At 46.7% G+C, this 24,881-nt stretch overlaps 1 protein-coding gene across 1 annotated transcript in view; it reads right to left on the minus strand.

Moving 5' to 3' along the window:
* Window positions 1–365: 365 nt before the first annotated feature.
* LOC112240893 (vacuolar protein sorting-associated protein 13B) overlaps window positions 366–24,881 on the minus strand; it is a 407,100-nt gene continuing 382,584 nt past the window's right edge. The window contains 13 exon segments of the mRNA XM_042318131.1: window positions 366–871; window positions 873–1,049; window positions 2,240–2,489; window positions 4,560–4,662; window positions 10,317–10,493; window positions 12,519–12,689; window positions 17,181–17,357; window positions 17,879–17,893; window positions 17,896–18,287; window positions 19,344–19,516; window positions 20,597–20,735; window positions 20,737–20,817; window positions 21,421–21,539. Coding sequence (XP_042174065.1) covers window positions 659–871; window positions 873–1,049; window positions 2,240–2,489; window positions 4,560–4,662; window positions 10,317–10,493; window positions 12,519–12,689; window positions 17,181–17,357; window positions 17,879–17,893; window positions 17,896–18,287; window positions 19,344–19,516; window positions 20,597–20,735; window positions 20,737–20,817; window positions 21,421–21,539 — 2,187 coding nt within the window. The 3' untranslated portion in view covers window positions 366–658.

A 24,881-nucleotide genomic window follows, 5' to 3' on the forward strand; every position in this document is an offset into this window, starting at 1 on the left:
TAGGGATTAGGGTGGGTCCTGGTCTATAGTAGTGCACTATGTAGGGATTAGGGTGGCATTGGTTCCTGTCTATAGTAGTGCACTATATAGGGATTAGGGTGGGTCCTGGTCTATAGTAGTGCACTATGTAGGGATTAGGGTGGCATTGGTTCCTGATCTATAGTAGTGCACTATGTAGGGATTAGGGTGGGTCCTGGTCTATAGTAGTGCACTATGTAGGGATTAGGGTGGCATTGGTTCCTGGCTATAGTAGTGCACTATATAGGGATTAGGGTGGGTCCTGGTCTATAGTAGTGCACTATATAGGGATTAGGGTGGGTCCTGGTCTATAGTAGTGCACTATATAGGAAATAGGGTGAGTCCTGGTCTATAGTAGTGCACTATATAGGAAATAGGGTGAGTCCTGGTCTATAGTAGTGCACTATATAGGGATTAGGGTGGGTCCTGGTCTATAGTAGTGCACTATATAGGGATTAGTGTGGCATTTGGAACGTACTGTAGCCCCTCCAGTCTCCTCGACATTAGTGTTCATTGCCACAGGTGTTTTGTTGAAATGTTAAAGAGTAAATCAGTTTAAACCGTCTTCCCTTGTTCTATGAGAGGGGGAACTGCTTCTTATTGCACAGAGGACATTAAAGGCAGTTTGTGGATGTTCAACCTAAAGAGAGAGTTCAACAGGTGTGTGTGTGTCTGTACGAGTGTGTGTCAGGGTCTCTGTAAAGGTGTGTGTGTGTGTCCAGGTGTGTCTCTGTCCAGGTGTGTCTCTGTAAAGGTGTGTGTCAGTGGAAGCCGATGTCCGCAGCGCCTTGTTCTTGACCATGGTGAACTTGGGACGAACACGGCAGCGTGGGTAAAGGGGGCTGACCAGGTAAACGGTAGGTCTTGGTGACAGGTGGCGGGCGGAGGCTCGGCTCTGTAAAGGGGTGATGGGAGGAGCCTGCTGGAGACCAGACGAGGCCGACGGGGGAGAGGAACGCAGACGCACGAGTCACATAGTCCACCAGGCGACCATACTGCTGCTCTGACAACCACTCCCTCCCACTGTCACCCTGAGGGGAGGGGGAGGAGGGAGGGGGAGGGGGGGGAGGAGGGGGAGGAGGGGGAGGGAGGGAGGAGGGAGGGGGAGGAGGGAGGAGGAGGGGAGGAGGGAGGAGGGGGGAGGGAGGAGGGGGAGGAGGGGAGGGGGAGGAGGAGGGGAGGGAGGGGGAGGAGGAGGGGAGGGAGGAGGGAGGGAAGGAGAGGAAGGAGTTTAGTGATGTTTCCTGCATGTTCGGAAATCTGAATATTTTTGTTCACTGTAGTTGGCCAAGGATAAACACTTCTGCTGAATGACCATATGGTGATCACCCTCCACTCCCTCACCCCTACCCTCACCCTCCACTCCCTCACCTCCCCTACCCTCCATCCCCCACCTCCCCTCCCTCACCCTCCACTCCCTCCACTCCCTCACCCTCACCTCCCCCACCCCTATCATCCCCCACCTCCCCTCCCTCACCCCTACCCTCACCCTCACAACCCCTACCCTCCCTCACCCCCCCCCCTTACCCTCACCCTCACAACCCCTACCATCCCTCACCTCACCTACCCCCTCACCCCTATCATCCCATCCCCCTACCTCACCCTCTCCTACCCCCCCTCACCCTCTCCTACCCCCTCACCCCCTCTCATCCCCCTCACCCCTATCATCCCATCCCCCTACCTCACCCTCTCCTACCCCCCTCACCCCTCTCACCCCCTCACCCCTACCTCACCCTCTCCTACCCCCTCACCCCCTCTCATCCCCCTCACCCCTATCATCCCATCCCCCTACCTCACCCTCTCCTACCCCCTCACCCCCTCACCCCTATCATCCCATCCCCCTACCTCACCCTCTCCTACCCCCTCACCCCTACCTCACCCTCTCCTACCCCCCCTCACCCCCTCTCACCCCCTCACCCCTATCATCCCATCCCCCTACCTCACCCTCTCCTACCCCCTCACCCCTACCTCACCCTCTCCTACCCCCTCACCCCCCCTCTCACCCCCTCACCCCCTCTCATCCCCCTCACCCCTATCATCCCATCCCCCTACCTCACCCTCTCCTACCCCCTCACCCCTCTCACCCCCTCACCCCTATCATCCCATCCCCCTACCTCACCCTCTCCTACCCCCTCACCCCCTCTCATCCCCCTCACCCCTATCATCCCATCCCCCCCTACCTCACCCTCTCCTACCCCCTCACCCCCCCCTCACCCCCTACCTCTACATCGTTGGTGAGTCTCTGCTGCTGCAGCGTGAGGGTCAGCGCTCCCAGGTGGTGGGGGTCTTGTTGACAGGCCACCTCGGTGATGGGGAAGGCCTGCTGCTGTGTGTCTTCAGACAGACTGACCACAAACACCACCTCCCCTGTCAGCAGCAGACACCCAGCATGCTCCTGACCCGACCCGGACACGATCACCACCTCCAGGGACATGTGAACCTCTGGACGACCCAGGGACTGGAGCATCTTCCTGGGGAGTGGAGGGAGGAAGAGGAGACAGAGGTCAGCCGACAGATGAATATACAAGAACCCCATTAGACCACATGACCATAGGTGACCAGTATGTCCATACAAATGTATGCACACATGTTAAGTCACTAGATATGTTGTACCTATTCAAACACTATCACACATGTTAAATCACTAGATATGTTGTACCTATTCAAACACTACCACACATGTTAAATCACTAGATATGTTGTACCTATTCAAACACTATCACTAGATATGTTGTATCTATTCAAACACTACCACACATGTTAAATCACTAGATACGTTGTACCTATTCAAACACTATCACACATGTTAAATCACTAGATATGTTGTACCTATTCAAACACTACCTCACATGTTAAATCACTATCACACATGTTAAATCACTAGATATGTTGTACCTATTCAAACACTACCACACATGTTAAATCACTAGATATGTTGTACCTATTCAAACACTACCTCACATGTTAAATCACTAGATATGTTGTACCTATTCAAACACTACCTCACATGTTAAATCACTAGATATGTTGTACCTATTCAAACACTACCACACATGTTAAATCACTAGATATGTTGTACCTATTCAAACACTACCTCACATGTTAAATCACTAGATATGTTGTACCTATTCAAACACTACCACACATGTTAAATCACTATCAAACACTACCTCACATGTTAAATCACTAGATATGTTGTACCTATTCAAACACTACCACACATGTTAAATCACTAGATATGTTGTACCTATTCAAACACTACCACACGTCTGGTCTCCCAGACCGACCAGGACCAAACCTGCTTAGTTTCAGCAGTGGGATGCAGGGCGGTTCTGCTGGCCATGCTGAAGGAAACCACCTCCAGGATAACAAGGGCAGTAACTACAGGGGACGGCGTTGTCCATTTCAGACTCAGCCAATCAGCCCTCTCAGCCAATCAGCCCTCTCAGCTACAACATACTGGAATGCACTACCCATAGACTTGACAAACTGATTACTACACTATTCTACCTTTTTAAATCACGGCTCAAATCAAACCGAGCCTGAACACCTGAGTTCCCTGTGTCTCCTCATATGTAAGAGGACAGCTGATGACAGCGTGATTTAACAGATCATATTGTAGTGGGTGTAATGTATTCCTATGGGGTTTTGTTGATAGAATCATATTGTATTGGGTGTAATGTATTCCTATGGGGTTTTTTGAGTATTTAGTTTGCGTAGCGGCTGTGATTTGTGTATTTGTGTATTTTTGCGTAGCGGTTTGCGTGTGTATTTGTGTTTGCGTAGCGGCTGTGTATTTGTGTTTGCGTAGCGGCTGTGTATTTGTGTTTGCGTAGCGGCTGTGTATTTGTGTTTGCGTAGCGGCTGTGTATTCGCCCTGACCTTCCCAGGACATTTACATGGATGTTTCATTACTGTAATGTTGATGAATGTCCCTGTCGAATTAATAAATCCAATCCACGGTCCTCCAAGAGTTTGTGAATCTCCTCTCTACTTCAGTTTGCTCCTCCGTTCCTGCAGCTTGATGGGGAAGCAAGGGGATCCCTTCCTTTCAGACAGGTGGGTGGGGTGGGTGGGTGGGTGGGTGGGTGTGTGTGGGTGGGTGGGTGGCTGTTGGTGGGCGGGTGGGTGGGTGGGTGGCTGTTGGTGGGCGGGTGGGTGGGTGGGTGGCTGTTGGTGGGCGGGTGGGTGGGTGGGTGGCTGTTGGTGGGTGGGTGGGTGGGTGTGTGTGTGTGGGTGGGTGTGTGGGTGGGGACCCGGGGCTGTGTGTGTGTGTGTGTGTGTGTGTGTGTGTGTGTGGGTGGGGACCGGGGCTGTGTGTGTGTGTGTGGGTGGGTGGGTGGGTGGGTGGGTGGGTGGGGACCGGGGCTGTGTGTGTGTGTGTGTGTGTGTGTGTGTGTGTGTGGGGACCGGGGCTGTGTGTGTGTGTGTGTGGGGACCGGGGCTGTGTGTGTGTGTGTGGGGACCGGGGCTGTGTGTGTGTGTGTGTGTGGGGACCGGGGCTGTGTGTATGTGTGTGTGTTATAGAGTTCAGTTCTTACCAGACGTATTTGACGTGGCTGTTGGGCGCGAGGGCTGACTTCTGGTCTGCTGGGAGGTACAGCTGTTTGGGGAGCTGCCAGAGACCAGCTCCATGAAGGATACCTGCTCAGGACAACAACACACACACACACACACACACACACCACACACACACACACCACACACACACACACATAGAGTAGATCAAAGCAGAAAGGTTCAGTGTACAGTAGACTGAGTCTCCAAGTCCCACAGGATGAGTGTGTTCCTGCATGTGTGTGTGTTCCTGTGTGTGTGTGTGTTCCTGTGTGTGTGTGTCTACATGTGCAGCTTCTTGCCTCGTCTTCCTGTCAGCCGTGAAGTGACTTGATGACATCATGCATTTTAAAACATAAAACATGCCTTGTGTGTTGTGGAACCTGCCCCCCGCCTTGTGGAACCTGCCCCCGTTGTGGCCCCCCCCGCCGCCTTGTGTGTTGTGGAACCTGCCCCCCGCCTTGTGTGTTGTGGAATGTACTCTAGCAGTGTGTGTTTATGCGTGTGTGCGCTAGAGTACATTCCAAAATACACACACACACAGAGCGTGGGTATGTGTGTTTATGTGTGTGTGTGTAGCTAGCTGGGGAGCTAGATTAGCATCAGTCCCCAGGGTACCATGGTTCTGACACACATAGTGTGGGTGTAGCTAGCTAGGGGAGCTAGATTAGCATCAGTCCCGGGGTACCATGGTTCTGACACACATAGTGTGGGTATGTGTGTAGCTAGCTAGGGGAGCTAGATTAGCATCAGTCCCCGGGGTACCATGGTTCTGACACACATAGTGTGGGTATGTGTGTAGCTAGCTAAGGGAGCTAGATTAGCATCAGTCCCCGGGGTACCATGGTTCTGACACACATACTGTGGGTATGTGTGTAGCTAGCTAGGGAGCTAGATTAGCATCAGTCCCCGGGGTACCATGGTTCTGACACACATACTGTGGGTATGTGTGTAGCTAGCTAGGGGAGCTAGATTAGCATCAGTCCCCGGGTACCATGGTTCTGACACACATAGTGTGGGTATGTGTGTAGCTAGCTAGGGGAGCTAGATTAGCATCAGTCCCCAGGGTACCATGGTTCTGACACACAGAGTGTGGGTATGTGTGTAGCTAGCTATGGGAGCTAGATTAGCATCAGTCCCCAGGGTACCATGGTTCTGACACACAGAGTGTGGGTATGTGTGTAGCTAGCTATGGGAGCTAGATTAGCATCAGTCCCCGGGGTACCATGGTTCTGACACACATAGTGTGGGTATGTGTGTAGCTAGATTAGCATCAGTCCCCGGGGTACCATGGTTCTGACACACATAGTGTGGGTATGTGTGTAGCTAGATTAGCATCAGTCCCCGGGGTACCATGGTTCTGACACACATAGTGTGGGTATGTGTGTAGCTAGCTAGGGGAGCTAGATTAGCATCAGTCCCCGGGGTACCATGGTTCTGACACACAGAGTGTGGGTATGTGTGTAGCTAGCTAGGGGAGCTAGATTAGCATCAGTCCCCGGGGTACCATGGTTCTGACACACATAGTGTGGGTATGTGTGTAGCTAGCTAGGGGAGCTAGATTAGCATCAGTCCCCAGGGTACCATGGTTCTGACACACAGAGTGTGGGTATGTGTGTAGCTAGCTAGGGGAGCTAGATTAGCATCAGTCCCCGGGGTACCATGGTTCTGACACACAGCTGCTCACTTAATTTAATATTTATGTTCTGTCGCGCTGAGCTGTTAGTGCTGGCTAACACAAAAACTCACCCTCACCTCTCCTCCTCTCCTCACAGCCTTCCTTCCCTCCTCCTCCTCCCCTCCCTCTTCCCTCCCTCCCCCTTCCCTCCCTCCTCTTCTCCACTCCCCCTGTCTTTAATAAACTATAAACTCCTCCAGAAGTTTAGTGACATCATTGGGGCTTTCAGCAGCAGCCCAGTTAATAAAGTCCAGGGCCCAGTTAATAAACCATCCAGGGCGCCCAGTTAATAAACCCTCCAAGGCCCAGTTAATAAACCCTCCAGGGCCCAGTTAGTAAACCCTCCAGGGCCCAGTTAGTAAACCCTCCAGGGCCCAGTTAGTAAACCCTCCAGGGCCCAGTTAGTCAACCCTCCAGGGCCCAGTTAATAAACCCTCCAGGGCCCAGTTAATAAACCCTCCAGGGCCAAGAGGACTGAACTTCCACACCTACTAGATAGCATATGCTTAAGCTAAGACCGATACCACCCACAGACTGGGCATTACATCCTGTTAGCCTACCACGATGCTAGGACCGCTACCACCCCACAGACTGTGCATTACATTCTGGTAGCCTACCACTATGCTAGGACCGCTACCACCCCACAGACTGGGTATTACAGCCTGTTAGCATACCGCTAGGACTGCTACCACCCCATAGACTGGGTATTACAGCCTGTTAGCCTACCACTATGCTAGGACCGCTACCACCCCACAGACTGGGTATTACATTCTGTTAGCCTACCACTATGCTAGGACCGCTACCACCCCATAGACTGGGTATTACAGCCTGTTAGCATACCGGTACGCTAGGACTGCTACCACCCCACAGACTGGGTATTACAGCCTGTTAGCATACCGCTAGGACTGCTATCACCCCATAGACTGGGTATTACAGCCTGTTAGCCTACCACTATGCTAGGACCGCTACCACCCCACAGACTGGGTATTACATTCTGTTAGCCTACCACTATGCTAGGACCGCTACCACCCCATAGACTGGGTATTACAGCCTGTTAGCATACCGGTACGCTAGGACTGCTACCACCCCATAGACTGGGTATTACAGCCTGTTAGCATACCGGTACGCTAGGACTGCTACCACCCCATAGACTGGGTATTACAGCCTGTTAGCATACCGCTACGGTAGGACCGCTAGGGCTCCTTGGAGGGAGCATAACTACTGTGTGTTAGCATACCGCCAGGACCCCCAGAACAGAACACTACAGCAGGCCTACAGTACTGTTGAGGGAGGGAGTAATCTGGATGTTAGCATACCGCTAGGAGCCCCAGGACAGAACACTACAGCAGGCCTACAGTACTGTTGAGGGAGTAATCTGTATGTTAGCATACCGCTAGGACCCCCAGGGAGGGAGTAATCTGTATGTTAGCATACCGCTAGGACAGAACACTACAGCAGGCCTACAGTACTGTTGAGGGAGGGAGTAATCTGTATGTTAGCATACCGCTAGGACAGAACACTACAGCAGGCCTACAGTACTGTTGAGGGAGGGAGTAATCTGTATGTTAGCATACCGCTAGGACCCCCAGGGAGGGAGTAATCTGTATGTTAGCATACCGCTAGGACCCCCAGGGAGGGGGTAATCTGTATGTTAGCATACCGCTAGGACCCCCAGGGAGGGAGTAATCTGTATGTTAGCATACCGCTAGGACCCCCAGGGAGGGAGTAATCTGTATGTTAGCATACCGCTAGGAGGGGACTTGTAGTCAAGTGTAAAAGCGTTGAAATGCTCCCATACAATAAACTTTAACGTTTTCGACCAGAAATGTCTCTTCGTCAGGCCTGAATAAACTGTGTTGGGTGGACTGGAGGTGTGTCCACTACTGTTGAACAGTGATTTTTTTTTTTTTTTTTTATTTCACCTTTATTTAACCAGGTAGGCTAGTTGAGAACAAGTTCTCATTTACAACTGCGACCTGGCCAAGATAAAGCATAGCAGTGTGAGCAGACAACACAGAGTTACACATGGAATAAACAAATTAACAAGTCAATAACACAGTAGAAAACAAAGGGGGAGTCTATATACAATGTACAATGTGTGCAAAAGGCATGAGGAGGTAGACGAATAGTTACAATTTTGCAGATTAACACTGGAGTGATATATGATCAGATGGTCATGTACAGGTAGAGATATTGGTGTGCAAAAGAGCAGAAAAGTAAATAAATAAAAACAGTATGGGGATGAGGTAGGTGAAAATGGGTGGGCTATTTACCAATAGACTATGTACAGCTGCAGCGATCGGTTAGCTGCTCAGATAGCTGATGTTTGAAGATGGTGAGGGAGATAAAGTCTCCAACTTCAGCGATTTTTGCAATTCGTTCCAGTCACAGGCAGCAGAGTACTGGAACGAAAGGCGGCCAAATGAGGTGTTGGCTTTAGGGATGATCAGTGAGATACACCTGCTGGAGCGCGTGCTACGGATGGGTGTTGCCATCGTGACCAGTGAACTGAGATAAGGCGGAGCTTTACCTAGCATGGACTTGTAGATGACCTGGAGCCAGTGGGTCTGGCGACGAATATGTAGCGAGGGCCAGCCGACTAGAGCATACAAGTCGCAGTGGTGGGTGGTATAAGGTGCTTTAGTGACAAAACGGATGGCACTGTGATATACTGCATCCAGTTTGCTGAGTAGAGTGTTGGAAGCCATTTTGTAGATGACATCGCCGAAGTCGAGGATTGGTAGGATAGTCAGTTTTACTAGGGTAAGCTTGGCGGCGTGAGTGAAGGAGGCTTTGTTGCGGAATAGAAAGCCGACTCTTGATTTGATTTTTGATTGGAGGTGTTTGATATGAGTCTGGAAGGAGAGTTTGCAGTCTAGCCAGACACCTAGGTACTTATAGATGTCCACATATTCAAGGTCGGAACCATCCAGGGTGGTGATGCTAGTCGGGCATGCGGGTGCAGGCAGCGATCGGTTGAAAAGCATGCATTTGGTTTTACTAGCGTTTAAGAGGAGTTGGAGGCCACGGAAGGAGTGTTGTATGGCATTGAAGCTTGTTTGGAGGTTAGATAGCACAGTGTCCAATGACGGGCCGAAAGTATATAGAATGGTGTCGTCTGCGTAGAGGTGGATCAGGGAATCGCCCGCAGCAAGAGCAACATCATTGATATACACAGAGAAAAGAGTCGGCCCGAGAATTGAACCCTGTGGTACCCCCATAGAGACTGCCAGAGGACCGGACAGCATGCCCTCCGATTTGACACACTGAACTCTGTCTGCAAAGTAATTGGTGAACCAGGCAAGGCAGTCATCCGAAAAACCGAGGCTACTGAGTCTGCCGATGAGAATATGGTGATTGACAGAGTCGAAAGCCTTGGCAAGGTCGATGAAGACGGCTGCACAGTACTGTCTTTTATCGATGGCGGTTATGATATCGTTTAGTACCTTGAGTGTGGCTGAGGTGCACCCGTGACCGGCTCGGAAGCCAGATTGCACAGCGGAGAAGGTACGGTGGGATTCGAGATGGTCAGTGACCTGTTTGTTGACTTGGCTTTCGAAGACCTTAGATAGGCAGGGCAGGATGGATATAGGTCTGTAACAGTTTGGGTCCAGGGTGTCTCCCCCTTTGAAAGGGGGATGACTGCGGCAGCTTTCAATCCTTGGGGATCTCAGACGATATGAAAGAGAGGTTGAACAGGCTGGTAATAGGGGTTGCGACAATGGCGGCGGATAGTTTCAGAAATAGGGGGTCCAGATTGTCAAGCCCAGCTGATTTGTACGGGTCCAGGTTTTGCAGCTCTTTCAGAACATCTGCTATCTGGATTTGGGTAAAGGAGAACTTGGAGAGGCTTGGGCGAGGAGCTGCCGGGGAGGAGCTGTTGGCCGAGGTTGGAGTAGCCAGGCGGAAGGCATGGCCAGCCGTTGAGAAATGCTTATTGAAGTGATGTGTTAAAAAACGATCTCAGGTACATAAATAAAGAATTTGTTCTTAGTTAACCTGCCAGTGGTAAAATAAAAGCTCAAACTTTTCAAAATATAAACGGCGAAGTGTGTGAACCCACCATATCCCGTCTGCGAGACCAGCTCTGCAGCGCCCCCTATAGGTTTGGTAAAGACCCCCACGATGCCTTTCCCCACTCCAGAGATGACCCCTTTGGCCTTGCTGCCTGCTGAACTCTGCATCTCTGAACCCCGCTGGAAGTTCTGCATGGGCTGGTCCACGATGCCAGCTATCGCTCCTGGAGACAACAGAGGATCACGTATTACAACATGGGCTGGTCCACGATGCCAGCTATCGCTCCTGGAGACAACAGAGGATCACGTATTACAACATGGGCTGGTCCACGATGCCAGCTATCGCTCCTGGAGACAACAGAGGATCACGTATTACAACAGAGTATTATGTAGTACAACAGAGTAGTACAACAGAGTATTATAACATAGTATCATAACAGAGTATCACGTATTACAACATGGGCTGGTCCACGATGCCAGCTATCGCTCCTGGAGACAACAGAGTATCACGTAGTACAACAGAGTATCATGTAGTACAACAGAGTATCATGTAGTACAACAGAGTGTCATGTAGTACAACAGAGTGTCATGTAGTACAACAGAGTGTCATGTAGTACAACAGAGTGTCATGTAGTACAACAGAGTGTCATGTAGTACAACAGAGTGTCATGTAGTACAACAGAGTATCACGTAGTACAACAGAGTATCACGTAGTACAACAGAGTGTCATGTAGTACAACAGAGTGTCATGTAGTACAACAGAGTGTCATGTAGTACAACAGAGTGTCATGTATTACAACAGAGTATCACGTAGTACAACAGAGTGTCATGTAGTACAACAGAGTAGTATGTATTACAACAGAGTATCATGTAGTACAACAGAGTGTCATGTAGTACAACAGAGTATCATGTAGTACAACAGAGTATCATGTAGTACAACAGAGTGTCATGTAGTACAACAGAGTATCATGTAGTACAACAGAGTGTCATGTAGTACAACAGAGTGTCATGTAGTACAACAGAGTGTCATGTAGTACAACAGAGTATCATGTAGTACAACAGAGTGTCATGTAGTACAACAGAGTGTCATGTAGTACAACAGAGTGTCATGTAGTACAACAGAGTGTCATGTAGTACAACAGAGTGTCATGTAGTACAACAGAGTGTCATGTAGTACAACAGAGTGTCATGTATTACAGAGTATTACAACAGAGTAGTATGTATTACAACAGAGTGTCATGTAGTACAACAGAGTAGTATGTATTACAACAGAGTATCATGTAGTACAACAGAGTGTCATGTAGTACAACAGAGTATCATGTAGTACAACAGAGTATCATGTAGTACAACAGAGTGTCATGTAGTACAACAGAGTGTCATGTAGTACAACAGAGTATTACAACAGAGTGTCATGTATTACAGAGTATTACAACAGAGTAGTATGTATTACAACAGAGTAGCATGTAGTACAACAGAGTGTCATGTAGTACAACAGAGTATCACGTAGTACAACAGAGTATCACGTAGTACAACAGAGTGTCATGTAGTACAACAGAGTGTCATGTAGTACAACAGAGTGTCATGTAGTACAACAGAGTGTCATGTATTACAACAGAGTATCACGTAGTACAACAGAGTGTCATGTAGTACAGTATTATTGGTTCCTGAAGTTCTGGTCTATATCAAAGGGATATTGTATACCAGTAATGTTTGTGATTGACAGTGTGGATACAGCAGTCCCACTAAGGGATTTAACCTCCCAACCAATCAGAACATGGTCCTTGGAGCCAGATATCCCCTGTCATAAGTAGATGTTTCTCTCGTGTCTTTGAAACAGAGAGACCCTAGGTGTTTATTGGGACCATGCTGGTCTCCACTGTGCTGACTGACTGAGTGGCTGGCTGACTGACTGTCTGTGTGTCTCCACTGTACCTACTGACTGACTGACTGTACCTACTGACTGACTCTCTGTCTCCACTGTACCTACTGTCTGACTGTCTGACTGGCTGAGTGACTGGCTAACTGGCTGAATGACTGGTTGGCTGAGTGACTGGCTAACTGACTGACTGTCTGGCTGACTGGCTAACTGGCTGAATGACTGGTTGGCTGAGTGACTGGCTAACTGACTGACTGACTGACTGGCTAACTGACTGGCTGTCTGACTGACTAACTGACTGGCTGTCTGACTGACTGACTGGCTGTCTGACTGACTGACTGACTGACTGACTAAGTGACTATACTCTACTCACCCAGTAGGCTGATGCCCAGTCTAGACAGGCCCTGTCTGAGTCCGTCCCCCAGGCTCTCAGGTAGCTGCCTCCTCCACTCCTCCTGCCTGGTATAGTGCTCCTCGTCCAGGGACAGCCGGTCCATGTTCCTGGCCAGGCTGGTCGCCAGGTTGGTGATGGACGTCAGCGTGCCTACAGGAAGAGACAGGAGAATTACCTAACTGACTAACCTGTTCCCAGACCTGTTTAAAATATACAGGATTTAAAGGCACAATCCTGAATTTATATTTCAGACCAATGGCTGCCTCGTCACTAGGTATGGTACCATTAGAGATGTGGTATGGTACCATTATAGATGTGGTACCTTTAGAGATGTGGTACCATTAAAGATGTGGTATGGTACCATTAGAGATGTGTTAGAGATGTGGTATGGTACCATTAGAGATGTGGTATGGTACCATTAGAGATGTGGTATGGTACCACTAGAGATGTGGTATGGTACCACTAGAGATGTATTAGAGATGTGGTATGGTACCATTAGAGGTACCATTAGAGATGTGGTATGGTACCACTAGAGATGTGTTAGAGATGTGGTATGGTACCTTTAGAGATGTATTAGAGATGTGGTATGGTACCATTAGAGATGTGGTATGGTACCATTAGAGATGTGGTATGGTACCATTATAGATGTGGTACCTTTAGAGATGTGGTACCATTAAAGATGTGGTATGGTACCATTAGAGATGTGGTATGGTACCATTAGAGATGTATTAGAGATGTGGTATGGTACCTTTAGAGATGTGGTACCTTTAGAGATGTGTTACCATTAGAGATGTGGTATGGTACCACTAGAGATGTGTTAGAGATGTGGTATGGTACCTTTAGAGATGTATTAGAGATGTGGTATGGTACCATTAGAGATGTGGTACCATTACAGATGTGGTATGGTACCTTTAGAGATGTGGTATGGTACCTTTAGATATGTGGTAGCATTAGAGATGTGGTATGGTACCATTAGAGATGTATTAGAGATGTGGTATGGTACCATTAGAGATGTGGTATGGTACCATTAGAGATGTGGTATGGTGCCATTAGAGATGTGGTATGGTACCATTAGAGATGTGGTATGGTACCTTTAGAGATGTGGTATGGTACCTTTAGAGATGTGGTACCATCAGAGATGTGGTACCATTAGAGATGTGGTACAATTAAAGATGTGGTATGGTATCATTAGAGATGTGGTATGGTACCATTAGAGACATATTTGAGATGTGGTATGGTACCACTAGAGATGTGGTATGGTACCATTAGAGATGTGGTATGGTACCATTAGAGATGTGGTATGGTAAGATTAGAGATGTGGTATGGTACCATTAGAGATGTATTAGAGATGTGGTATGGTACCATTAGAGATGTATTAGAGATGTGGTATGGTACCATTAGAGATGTGGTACCATTAGAGATGTGGTATGGTACCTTTAGAGATGTGGTATGGTACCATTAGAGATGTATTAGATTTGTGGTATGGTACCATTAGATATGTGGTATGGTACCATTAGAGATGTATTAGAGATGTGGTATGGTACCTTTAGAGATGTGGTATGGTACCACTAGAGATGTGGTATGGTACCATTAGAGATGTGGTATGGTACCATTAGAGATGTATTAGAGATGTGGTATGGTACCTTTAGAGATGTGGTATGGTACCACTAGAGATGTGGTATGGTACCATTAGAGATGTGGTATGGTATCATTAGAGATGTGGTACCATTAGATATGTGGTATGGTACCATTAGAGATGTGGTACCATTAGATATGTGGTATGGTACCATTAGAGATGTGGTATGGTACCACTAGAGATGTGTTAGAGATGTGGTATGGTAACATTAGAGATGTGGTATGGTACCATTAGAGATGTATTAGAGATGTGGTATGGTACCTTTAGAGATGTGGTATGGTACCCCTAGAGATGTGGTATGGTACCATTAGAGATGTGGTACCTTTAGAGATGTGGTACCATTAGAGATGTGGTACCATAGGTTAGAGATGTGGTATGGTACCATTAGATATGTATTAGAGATGTGGCATGGTACCATTATAGATGTGGTACCATTAGAGATGTGGTATGGTACCATTAGAGATGTATTAGATTTGTGGTATGGTACCTTTAGATATGTGGTAGCATTAGAGATGTATTAGAGATGTGGTATGGTACCATTAGAGATGTGGTATGGTACCATTAGAGATGTGGTATGGTACCTTTAGAGATGTGGTACCATTAGAGATGTGGTATGGTACCTTTAGAGATGTGGTACCATTAGAGATGTGGTATGGTACCATTAGAGATGTATTAGAGATGTGTTATGGTACCACTAGAGATGTGGTATGGTACCATTAGAGATGTGGTATGGTAGCACTAGAGATGTGGTATGGTACCATTAGAGATGTGTTATGGTACCACTAGAGATGTGGTATGGTACCACTAGAGATGTATTAGAGATGTGGTATGGTACCATTAGAGATGTATTAGAGATGTGGTATGGTACCATTAGAGATGTGGTATGGTACCATTAGAGATGTATTAGAGATGTGTTATGGTACCACTAGAGATGTGGTATGGTACTGTTATAGATGTATTAGAGATGTGGTATGGTACCACTAGAGATGTGTTAGAGATGTGGTATGGTACCTTTAGAGATGTGTTATGGTACCACTAGAGATGTATTAGAGATGTGGTATGGTACCATTAGAGATGTGGTATGGTATCATTAGAGATGTGGTATGGTACCATTAGAGATGTGTTATGGTATGGTACCATTAGAGATGTGGTATGGTACCATTAGAGATGTGGTATGGTACCATTAGAGATGTATTAGAGATGTGGTATGGTACCATTAGAGATGTGGTATGGTACCACTAGAGATGTGGTATGGTACTGTTATAGATGTATTAGAGATGTGGTATGGTACCACTAGAGATGTGTTAGAGATGTGGTATGGTACCTTTAGAGATGTGTTATGGTACCACTAGAGATGTGGTATGGTACCATTAGAGATGTGGTATGGTACCTTTAGAGATGTGTTATGGTACCACTAGAGATGTGGTACGGTACCTTTAGAGATGCGGTACGGTATCATTAGAGATGCGGTACGGTACCATTAGAGATGTGGTATGGTACCATTAGAGATGTGGTTCCATTAGAGATGTGGTATGGTATCATTAGAGATGTGGTATGGTACCATTAGAGATGTACTAGAGATGTGGTATGGTACCTTTAGAGATGTGTTATGGTACCATTAGAGATGTGGTATGGTACCATTAGAGATGTGGTACGGTACCATTAGAGATGTGGTACGGTATCATTAGAGATGCGGTACGGTACCATTAGAGATGTGGTATGGTACCATTAGAGATGTGGTACGGTATCATTAGAGATGCGGTACGGTACCATTAGAGATGCGGTACGGTACCATTAGAGATGCGGTATGGTACCATTAGAGATGTGGTTCCATTAGAGATGTGGTATGGTACCATTAGAGATGTGGTATGGCACCATTAGAGATGCGGTAGGGTACCATTAGAGATGTGGTATGGTACCATTAGAGATGTGGTACGGTATCATTAGAGATGTGGTATGGTATCATTAGAGATGTGGTATGGTACCATTAGAGATGTACTAGAGATGTGGTATGGTACCTTTAGAGATGTGTTATGGTACCATTAGAGATGTGGTATGGTACCATTAGAGATGTGGTACGGTACCATTAGAGATGTGGTACGGTATCATTAGAGATGCGGTACGGTACCATTAGAGATGTGGTATGGTACCATTAGAGATGTGGTTCCATTAGAGATGTGGTATGGTACCATTAGAGATGTGGTATGGCACCATTAGAGATGCGGTAGGGTACCATTAGAGATGTGGTATGGTACCATTAGAGATGTGGTACGGTATCATTAGAGATGTGGTATGGTATCATTAGAGATGTGGTATGGTACCATTAGAGATGTACTAGAGATGTGGTATGGTACCTTTAGAGATGTGTTATGGTACCATTAGAGATGTGGTATGGTACCATTAGAGATGTGGTACGGTACCATTAGAGATGTGGTACGGTATCATTAGAGATGCGATACGGTACCATTAGAGATGTGGTTCCATTAGAGATGTGGTACGGTACCATTAGAGATGTGGTACGGTATCATTAGAGATGCGGTACGGTACCATTAGAGATGTGGTACGGTATCATTAGAGATGCGGTATGGTACACTTAGAGATGTGGTTCCATTAGAGATGTGGTACGATACCATTAGAGATGTGGTATGGTACCATTAGAGATGCGGTACGGTACCATTAGAGATGTGGTATGGTATCATTAGAGATGTGGTACCATTAGAGATGTGGTATGGTACCATTAGAGATGTGGTATGGTACCATTAGAGATGTGTTATGGTACCATTAGAGATGTGTTATGGTACCATTAGAGATGTGGTATGGTACCACTAGAGATGTGTTAGAGATGTGGTATGGTACCATTAGAGATGTGTTATGGTACCACTAGAGATGTGGTATGGTACCATTAGAGATGTGGTACGGTACCATTAGAGATGCGGTACGGTACCATTAGAGATGTGGTACGGTACCATTAGAGATGTGGTATGGTACCATTAGAGATGTGGTACCTTTAGAGATGTGTTTGACGAATGAGGTGGTTCCTCGTGACACTCCGCTGACGAAGGCCCCGGGGCCCCGGGTCAAACCCTCGTATGGCAGACGGAAGAAGTCTGATACTCCGTTACCAATGGACCGTACCAGACTGGCAGGACTACCAAGGAGATCCAGAGACCCCACCACCCAGCCTGGAGAGAGGGAGAGGGAGAGGGGGTAGGGAGGGAGGGAGGGAGGGAGGGAGAGAGGGAGGGGGAGAGGGAGAGAGAGAGAGAGAGAGAGAGAGGGAGAGAGAGAGAGGGGGGAGAGAGAGAGAGAGAGAGAGGGGGAGAGAGAGAGAGGGAGGGAGGGAGGGAGGGAGAGAGGGAGAGAGAGAGAGATCAGTGATATTTATAGGCTCCTTCTCCTCCCTCCCTCCCTCCCTACTGTAGTCTATACAGACCAGATACAGCTGTAGTCTATACAGACCAGATACAGCTGTAGTCTATACAGACCAGATACAGCTGTAGTCTATACAGACCAGTGAACTAGATGTGGGGAGTTACAGCTGCATATATCTGGTTATTCAGGTGTAAATGCACACACACACACACACACACACACACACACACACACACACACACAGTCTGAGTGGTGGTGTATATACACACACACACACACACACACACACACACACACACACACACACACACACACACACACACACACTCACCAGCTCTGAACAGCGCCCGGCAGCATAGTGCATGGTGAGTGCGTGGATCAGCTGTCTGGCTGTAGTACAGAGCGGTCCTCTGTCGAACAGGGAGAATGACAACGGTGTGTGATCCGAGGCGATGTAGAGCTTCAGAGAGGCGTGGATGCTGACCAACAGGTCGACCGGCTGAATGACCAGGCGCTGCAGCCTCAGAGGGTGCACCAGGGCTGGGATGGACCGAACGACGGTCTCCGGGAGCAGGGGACCCCCGTAGCGCTCCGAGGGGTAAGGGCCCGGGGAAGGGGCCAGGGCTGAGTCTGGGATGTAGGTGTGAAACAGAGTCTTGATGTAGTAGACGAAGGTGTCCTCTAGGTAGAGACGGGCTGGTTTGATGTGTAAGGTCAGCTGGTCCACACTGTAGCCCTCCCTGTAGTAAATACAAGGCCCCAGTCAGTGACAACAGAACAGGAGCAGTTTTACCTCAACCAGCAGCAGGCTATTGAACAGAGGAGGACCAGAGGACTCAATATGGGATACATGGCATGTCTGGACGGTGTCTCACAAGGGACAAAGATGGAAAGATCTGCTTTCCTTGTATTGTGATAATGATGCTGTAATAATGATAATGATGCTGTAATAATGATGATGATGCTGGAATAATGATGCTGTATACATGATGATGATGCTGTAATAATGATGATGATGCTGTAATAATGATGCTGTAATAATGATAATGATGCTGTAATAATGATGATGATGCTGGAATAATGATGCTGTATACATGATGATGATGCTGTAATAATGATGATGATGTTGCTGTAATAATGATGCTGTAATAATGATGATGATGCTGTAATAATGATGCTGTAATAATGATAATGATGCTGTAATAATGATGCTGAATTCATGATGCTGTATTAATGATGATGATGATGCTGTAATAATGATGCTGTATTATTCATGATGCTGTATTATTAATGATGATGTATTAATGATGCTGTATTATTCATGATGCCATATTAATGATGCTGTATTAATGATGCTGTATTAATGATGCTGTATTCATGATGCTGTATTAATGATGCCGTATTAATGATGATGCTGTATTAATGATGTTGTATTAGTGATGCTGTATTAGTGATGCTGTATTAATGATGCTGTAATAATGATATTGTATTAGTGATGCTGTATTAATGATGTTGTATTAGTGATGCTGTATTAGTGATGCTGTATTAATGATGATGTATTAATGATGTTGTATTAGTGATGCTGTATTAATGATGCTGTATTCACAATGCTGTATTAATGATGCTGTATTAATGATATTGTATTAGTGATGCTGTATTATTAATGATGCTGTATTATTCATGATGCTGTATTAATGATGCTGTAATAATGGTGCTGTATTCATGATGCTGTATAGTTGGTATGCTGATATTGGTATTACTTCCACGGCCAACAAAGTGATGACATGGTATTATACCTGTCCAAGGTGAGTCCCAGCTGGAGGAAGCATGATGCCTTAAACTCCTCCAGGGCCTGTAGTGAGGTGGTGGGGTTGGCATCGCTGGTCCAGAGGGGGAGCTCCACACACTGCTCCTGGCACAACAACACTGGGAAGTGGAAGCTGGCACGGTTATACAGCTGGTTATCCACCTGGAAGAGAACAGAGGAATATCTAGTTAGTGTAGCTCTATACTGTAGTTATCCAGCTGGAAGAGAACAGAGGAATATCTAGTTAGTGTAGATCTATACTGTAGTTATCCAGCTGGAAGAGAACAGAGGAATATCTAGTTAGTGTAGATATATATAGTGTAGATCTATACTATAGTTATCCACCTGGAAGAGAACAGAGGAATATCTAGTTAGTGTAGATCTATACTGTAGTTATCCACCTGGAAGAGAACGTCTAGTTAATATAGATATATATAGTGTAGATCTATACTATAGTTATCCACCTGGAAGAGAACAGAGGAATATCTAGTTAGTGTAGATATATATAGTGTAGATCTATACTATAGTTATCCACCTGGAAGAGAACAGAGGAATATCTAGTTAGTGTAGATATATATAGTGTAGATCTATACTATAGTTATCCACCTGGAAGAGAACAGAGGAATATCTAGTTAGTGTAGCTCTATACTGTAGTTATCCACCTGGAAGAGAACAGAGGAATATCTAGTTAGTGTAGATATATATAGTGTAGATCTATACTATAGTTATCCACCTGGAAGAGAACAGAGGAATATCTAGTTAGTGTAGATCTATACTGTAGTTATCCACCTGGAAGAGAACGTCTAGTTAATATAGATATATATAGTGTAGATCTATACTGTACACAGGAAGATATTTAGATGGCTGAAGCAGGAAATGTACCTTTTCTAGTTTTATATTTTACAGAAGACGTTTTGTGTTATTTCACAGTCGATGAAGAGATAAAAGCCTCCATGTTGCTCCTGTGCTTTACTCCTTCATGCAGATACACTGTTTTGGCTGAAACAGCCTTCGTCAGGTGACCTATAAACAGCCTTCATCAGGTGACCTATAAACAGCCTTCGTCAGGTGACCTATAAACAGCCTTCGTCAGGTGACCCTATAAACAGCCTTCATCAGGTGACCTATAAACAGCCTTCGTCAGGTGACCTATAAACAGTCTTCGTCAGGTGACCTATAAACAGCCTTCGTCAGGTGACCTATAAACAGCCTTCGTCAGGTGACCTATAAAATGACACCCACCTGCAGGCTGGCACAGTGGACTTCGACCAGACAGGCCTCTCCCATCCCGGCGGTGACCAGCCCCATGCCAGAGTCACCCAGACGGGCAGGACACAGGTTCAGTAGCAGTTTGGACAGAGTCAGCCTCAAGAGCTCCACGGTGACGACTGGTGATGTCATCACTCAGCGACACACTGGCCTCGCTCAGCAACACCCTGAATGCCAGCTTCCGATTGGACGTCCTGAGAGACAGATACCAATCAGTCATGTTGATCCTTTAAATCAATGCAAAAGGGATGGCAGGGGTTTACACAGAACAGGGGTTACAGCGCCCCCCAGTGGTGAACGACAATATGTCCGGCATCCTTTGTCAGGGTGAACTATGACCTGCTAATGTTGTTATAATTAACTGCTCATTATTATCAATTATACATTAAAACAAACCAAAAATCATATATTTTATTATCATACAAATATATTGTATTGTTTGTCTCTCCTGTAGTAGGGTTAGAGGTTAAAGGTTAGGGGTTAGAGGTTAGAGGTTAGGCGTTAGAGGTTGGGGGTTGGTGGTTAGGGATTAGAGGTTAGAGGTTAGGCGTTAGAGGTTAGGGATTAGAGGTTGGGGGTTAGAGGTGGGGTTAGAGGTTGGAGGTTAGGGGTTAGAGGTTACCTGTTGTGCAGGCTCATGACAGAGTCCACGCTGAGTTAGGGGTTGGGGGTTAGAGGTTGGGGTTAGCGGTTAGGGGTAAGGGGTTAGAGGTTACCTGTTGTGCAGGCTCATGACAGAGTCCACGCTGAGTTAGAGGTTAGGGGTTAGATGTTAGGGGTTAGGGGTTAAAGGTTACCTGTTGTGCAGGCTCATGACAGAGTCCACACTGCCCTCTGGTGCCAGGGTGAGGATGACTGTGCCACCCTGATGGACGACATCTATGTAGAGACAGCCAAACCCTGGTAGGAAAACCACCTACACAACACACTTTACTCAGTACATCTACTCAGTACATCTACTCAGCACATCTACTCAGTACATTTACTCAGTACATTTACTCGGCACATCTACTCAGTACATCTACTCAGTACATCTACTCAGTACATTTACTCAGTACATCTACTCAGTACATCTACTCAGTACATCTACTCAGATCTCTCTACAGTAAACACAGACGATAGGAGAGTTATACCTCTCTACAGTAAACACAGATGATAGGAGAGTTAGACCTCTAGAGTAAACACAGATGATAGGAGAGTTAGACCTCTCTAGAGTAAACACAGATGATAGGAGAGTTAGACATCTCTACAGTAAACACAGATAGGAGAGTTATACCTCTCTACAGTAAACACAGATGATAGGAGAGTTAGACCTCTCAACAGTAAACACAGATGATAGGAGAGTTAGACCTCTCTACAGTAAACACAGATGATAGTAGAGTTAGACCTCTCTAGAGTAAACACAGATGATAGGAGAGTTAGACCTCTCTACAGTAAACACAGATGATAGGAGAGTTAGACATCTCTAGAGTAAACACAGATGGTAGGAGAGTTAGACCTCTCTAGAGTAAACACAGATGGTAGGAGAGTTATACCTCTCTAGAGTAAACACAGATGGTAGGAGAGTTAGACATCTCTAGAGTAAACACAGATGGTAGGAGAGTTAGACATCTCTAGAGTAAACACAGATGGTAGGAGAGTTAGACATCTCTAGAGTAAACACAGATGGTAGGAGAGTTAGACATCTCTAGAGTAAACACAGATGGTAGGAGAGTTAGACCTCTCTAGAGTAAACACAGATGGTAGGAGAGTTAGACATCTCTAGAGTAAACACAGATGGTAGGAGAGTTAGACCTCTCTAGAGTAAACACAGATGGTAGGAGAGTTAGACATCTCTAGAGTAAACACAGATGGTAGGAGAGTTAGACATCTCTAGAGTAAACACAGATGGTAGGAGAGTTAGACATCTCTAGAGTAAACACAGATGATAGGAGAGTTAGACATCTCTACAGTAAACACAGATAGGAGAGTTATACCTCTCTACAGTAAACACAGATGATAGGAGAGTTAGACCTCTCAACAGTAAACACAGATGATAGGAGAGTTAGACCTCTCTACAGTAAACACAGATGATAGTAGAGTTAGACCTCTCTAGAGTAAACACAGATGATAGGAGAGTTAGACCTCTCTACAGTAAACACAGATGATAGGAGAGTTAGACATCTCTAGAGTAAACACAGATGGTAGGAGAGTTAGACCTCTCTAGAGTAAACACAGATGGTAGGAGAGTTATACCTCTCTACAGTAAACACAGATGGTAGGAGAGTTAGACATCTCTAGAGTAAACACAGATGGTAGGAGAGTTAGACATCTCTAGAGTAAACACAGATGGTAGGAGAGTTAGACATCTCTAGAGTAAACACAGATGGTAGGAGAGTTAGACATCTCTAGAGTAAACACAGATGGTAGGAGAGTTAGACCTCTCTAGAGTAAACACAGATGGTAGGAGAGTTAGACATCTCTAGAGTAAACACAGATGGTAGGAGAGTTAGACCTCTCTAGAGTAAACACAGATGGTAGGAGAGTTAGACATCTCTAGAGTAAACACAGATGGTAGGAGAGTTAGACATCTCTAGAGTAAACACAGATGGTAGGAGAGTTAGACATCTCTAGAGTAAACACAGATGGTAGGAGAGTTAGACATCTCTAGAGTAAACACAGATGGTAGGAGAGTTAGACCTCTCTAGAGTAAACACAGATGGTAGGAGAGTTAGACATCTCTACAATAAGCACAGATGATAGGAGAGTATAGAGATATCTACTGCTGTGGGCATCTGGGTTTATTTATCTCTCAATCTGACATACACAGAGACACAGAGACACAGAGACACAGAGACACAGAGACACAGAGAGACAGAGACACAGAGACAGAGAGAGAGAGAGAGAGAGAGAGAGAGAGAGAGAGAGAGAGAGAGAGACACACACACACCTACACACATACACAGAGAGAGAGAGAGAAAGAGAGAGAGAGAGAGAGAGAGAGAGAGAGAGAGAGAGACACACACACACACAGAGAGAGAGAGTGAGTGGAAGAGAGAGAGAGAGAGAGAGACAGAGACAGAGACAGAGAGAGACACATACACAGAGAGAGAGACAGAGAGAGAGAGAGAGACAGAGAGAGAGAGAGAGAGAGAGACACACACACCCTAAATCAGCAGTGTGCTCTGAGAGAATGTCAGTCATCTGGCTCTGATCTCTCCTCAGAGAGGTTAGGTTCACACGGGCTGACCTGGGTTGACCTGGGTTTGTCTGACCTGGGTCAGACAGATCCTGTTCAAGTGTTGTGACTGACTGACCTGTGTTCAGGTGGCAGACTGAGTAGACAGCAGCTATCTAGAGGGTTGACCGAACAGGCAGCTAGAGGGTTGACCGAACAGGCAGCTAGAGGGTTGACCGAACAGGCATCTAGAGGGTTGACTGAACAGACAGCTAGAGGGTTGACCGAACAGGCATCTAGAGGGTTGACTGAACAGGCTGCTAGAGGGTTGACTGAACAGACAGCTAGAGGGTTGACTGAACAGACAGCTAGAGGGTTGACTGAACAGACAGCTAGAGGGTTGACCGAACAGGCATCTAGAGGGTTGACTGAACAGGCTGCTAGAGGGTTGACTGAACAGACAGCTAGAGGGTTGACTGAACAGACAGCTAGAGGGTTGACTGAACAGACAGCTAGAGGGTTAACTGAACAGACAGCTAGAGGGTTGACTGAACAGACAGCTAGAGGGTTGACTCAGGGCAGCTAGAGGGTTGACTCAGGGCAGCTAGAGGGTTGACTGAACAGACATCTAGAGGGTTGACTGAACAGGCAGCTAGAGGGTTGACTGAACAGACAGCTAGAGGGTTGACTGAACAGGCAGCTAGAGGGTTGACTGAACAGACATCTAGAGGGTTGACTGAACAGGCAGCTAGAGGGTTGACTCAGGGCAGCTAGAGGGTTGACTGAACAGACAGCTAGAGGGTTGACTGATCAGACAGCTAGAGGGTTGACTGAACAGACAGCTAGAGGGTTGACTCAGGGCAGCTAGAGGGTTGACTCAGGGCAGCTAGAGGGTTGACTCAGGGCAGCAGGGTTGACTCAGGGCAGCTAGAGGGTTGACTCAGGGCAGCTAGAGGGTTGACTCAAGGCAGCTAGAGGGTTGACTGAACATACATCTAGAGGGTTGACTGAACAGACAGCTAGAGGGTTGACTCAGGGCAGCTAGAGGGTTGACTCAGGGCTAACGGAACAGTATCTCAGGTCTAACAGGGTCTAAACGTG

The sequence above is a fragment of the Oncorhynchus tshawytscha genome, unplaced genomic scaffold, assembly GCF_018296145.1.
Source record: "Oncorhynchus tshawytscha isolate Ot180627B unplaced genomic scaffold, Otsh_v2.0 Un_scaffold_6703_pilon_pilon, whole genome shotgun sequence".
NCBI classification, from domain to species: Eukaryota; Metazoa; Chordata; class Actinopteri; order Salmoniformes; family Salmonidae; genus Oncorhynchus; species Oncorhynchus tshawytscha.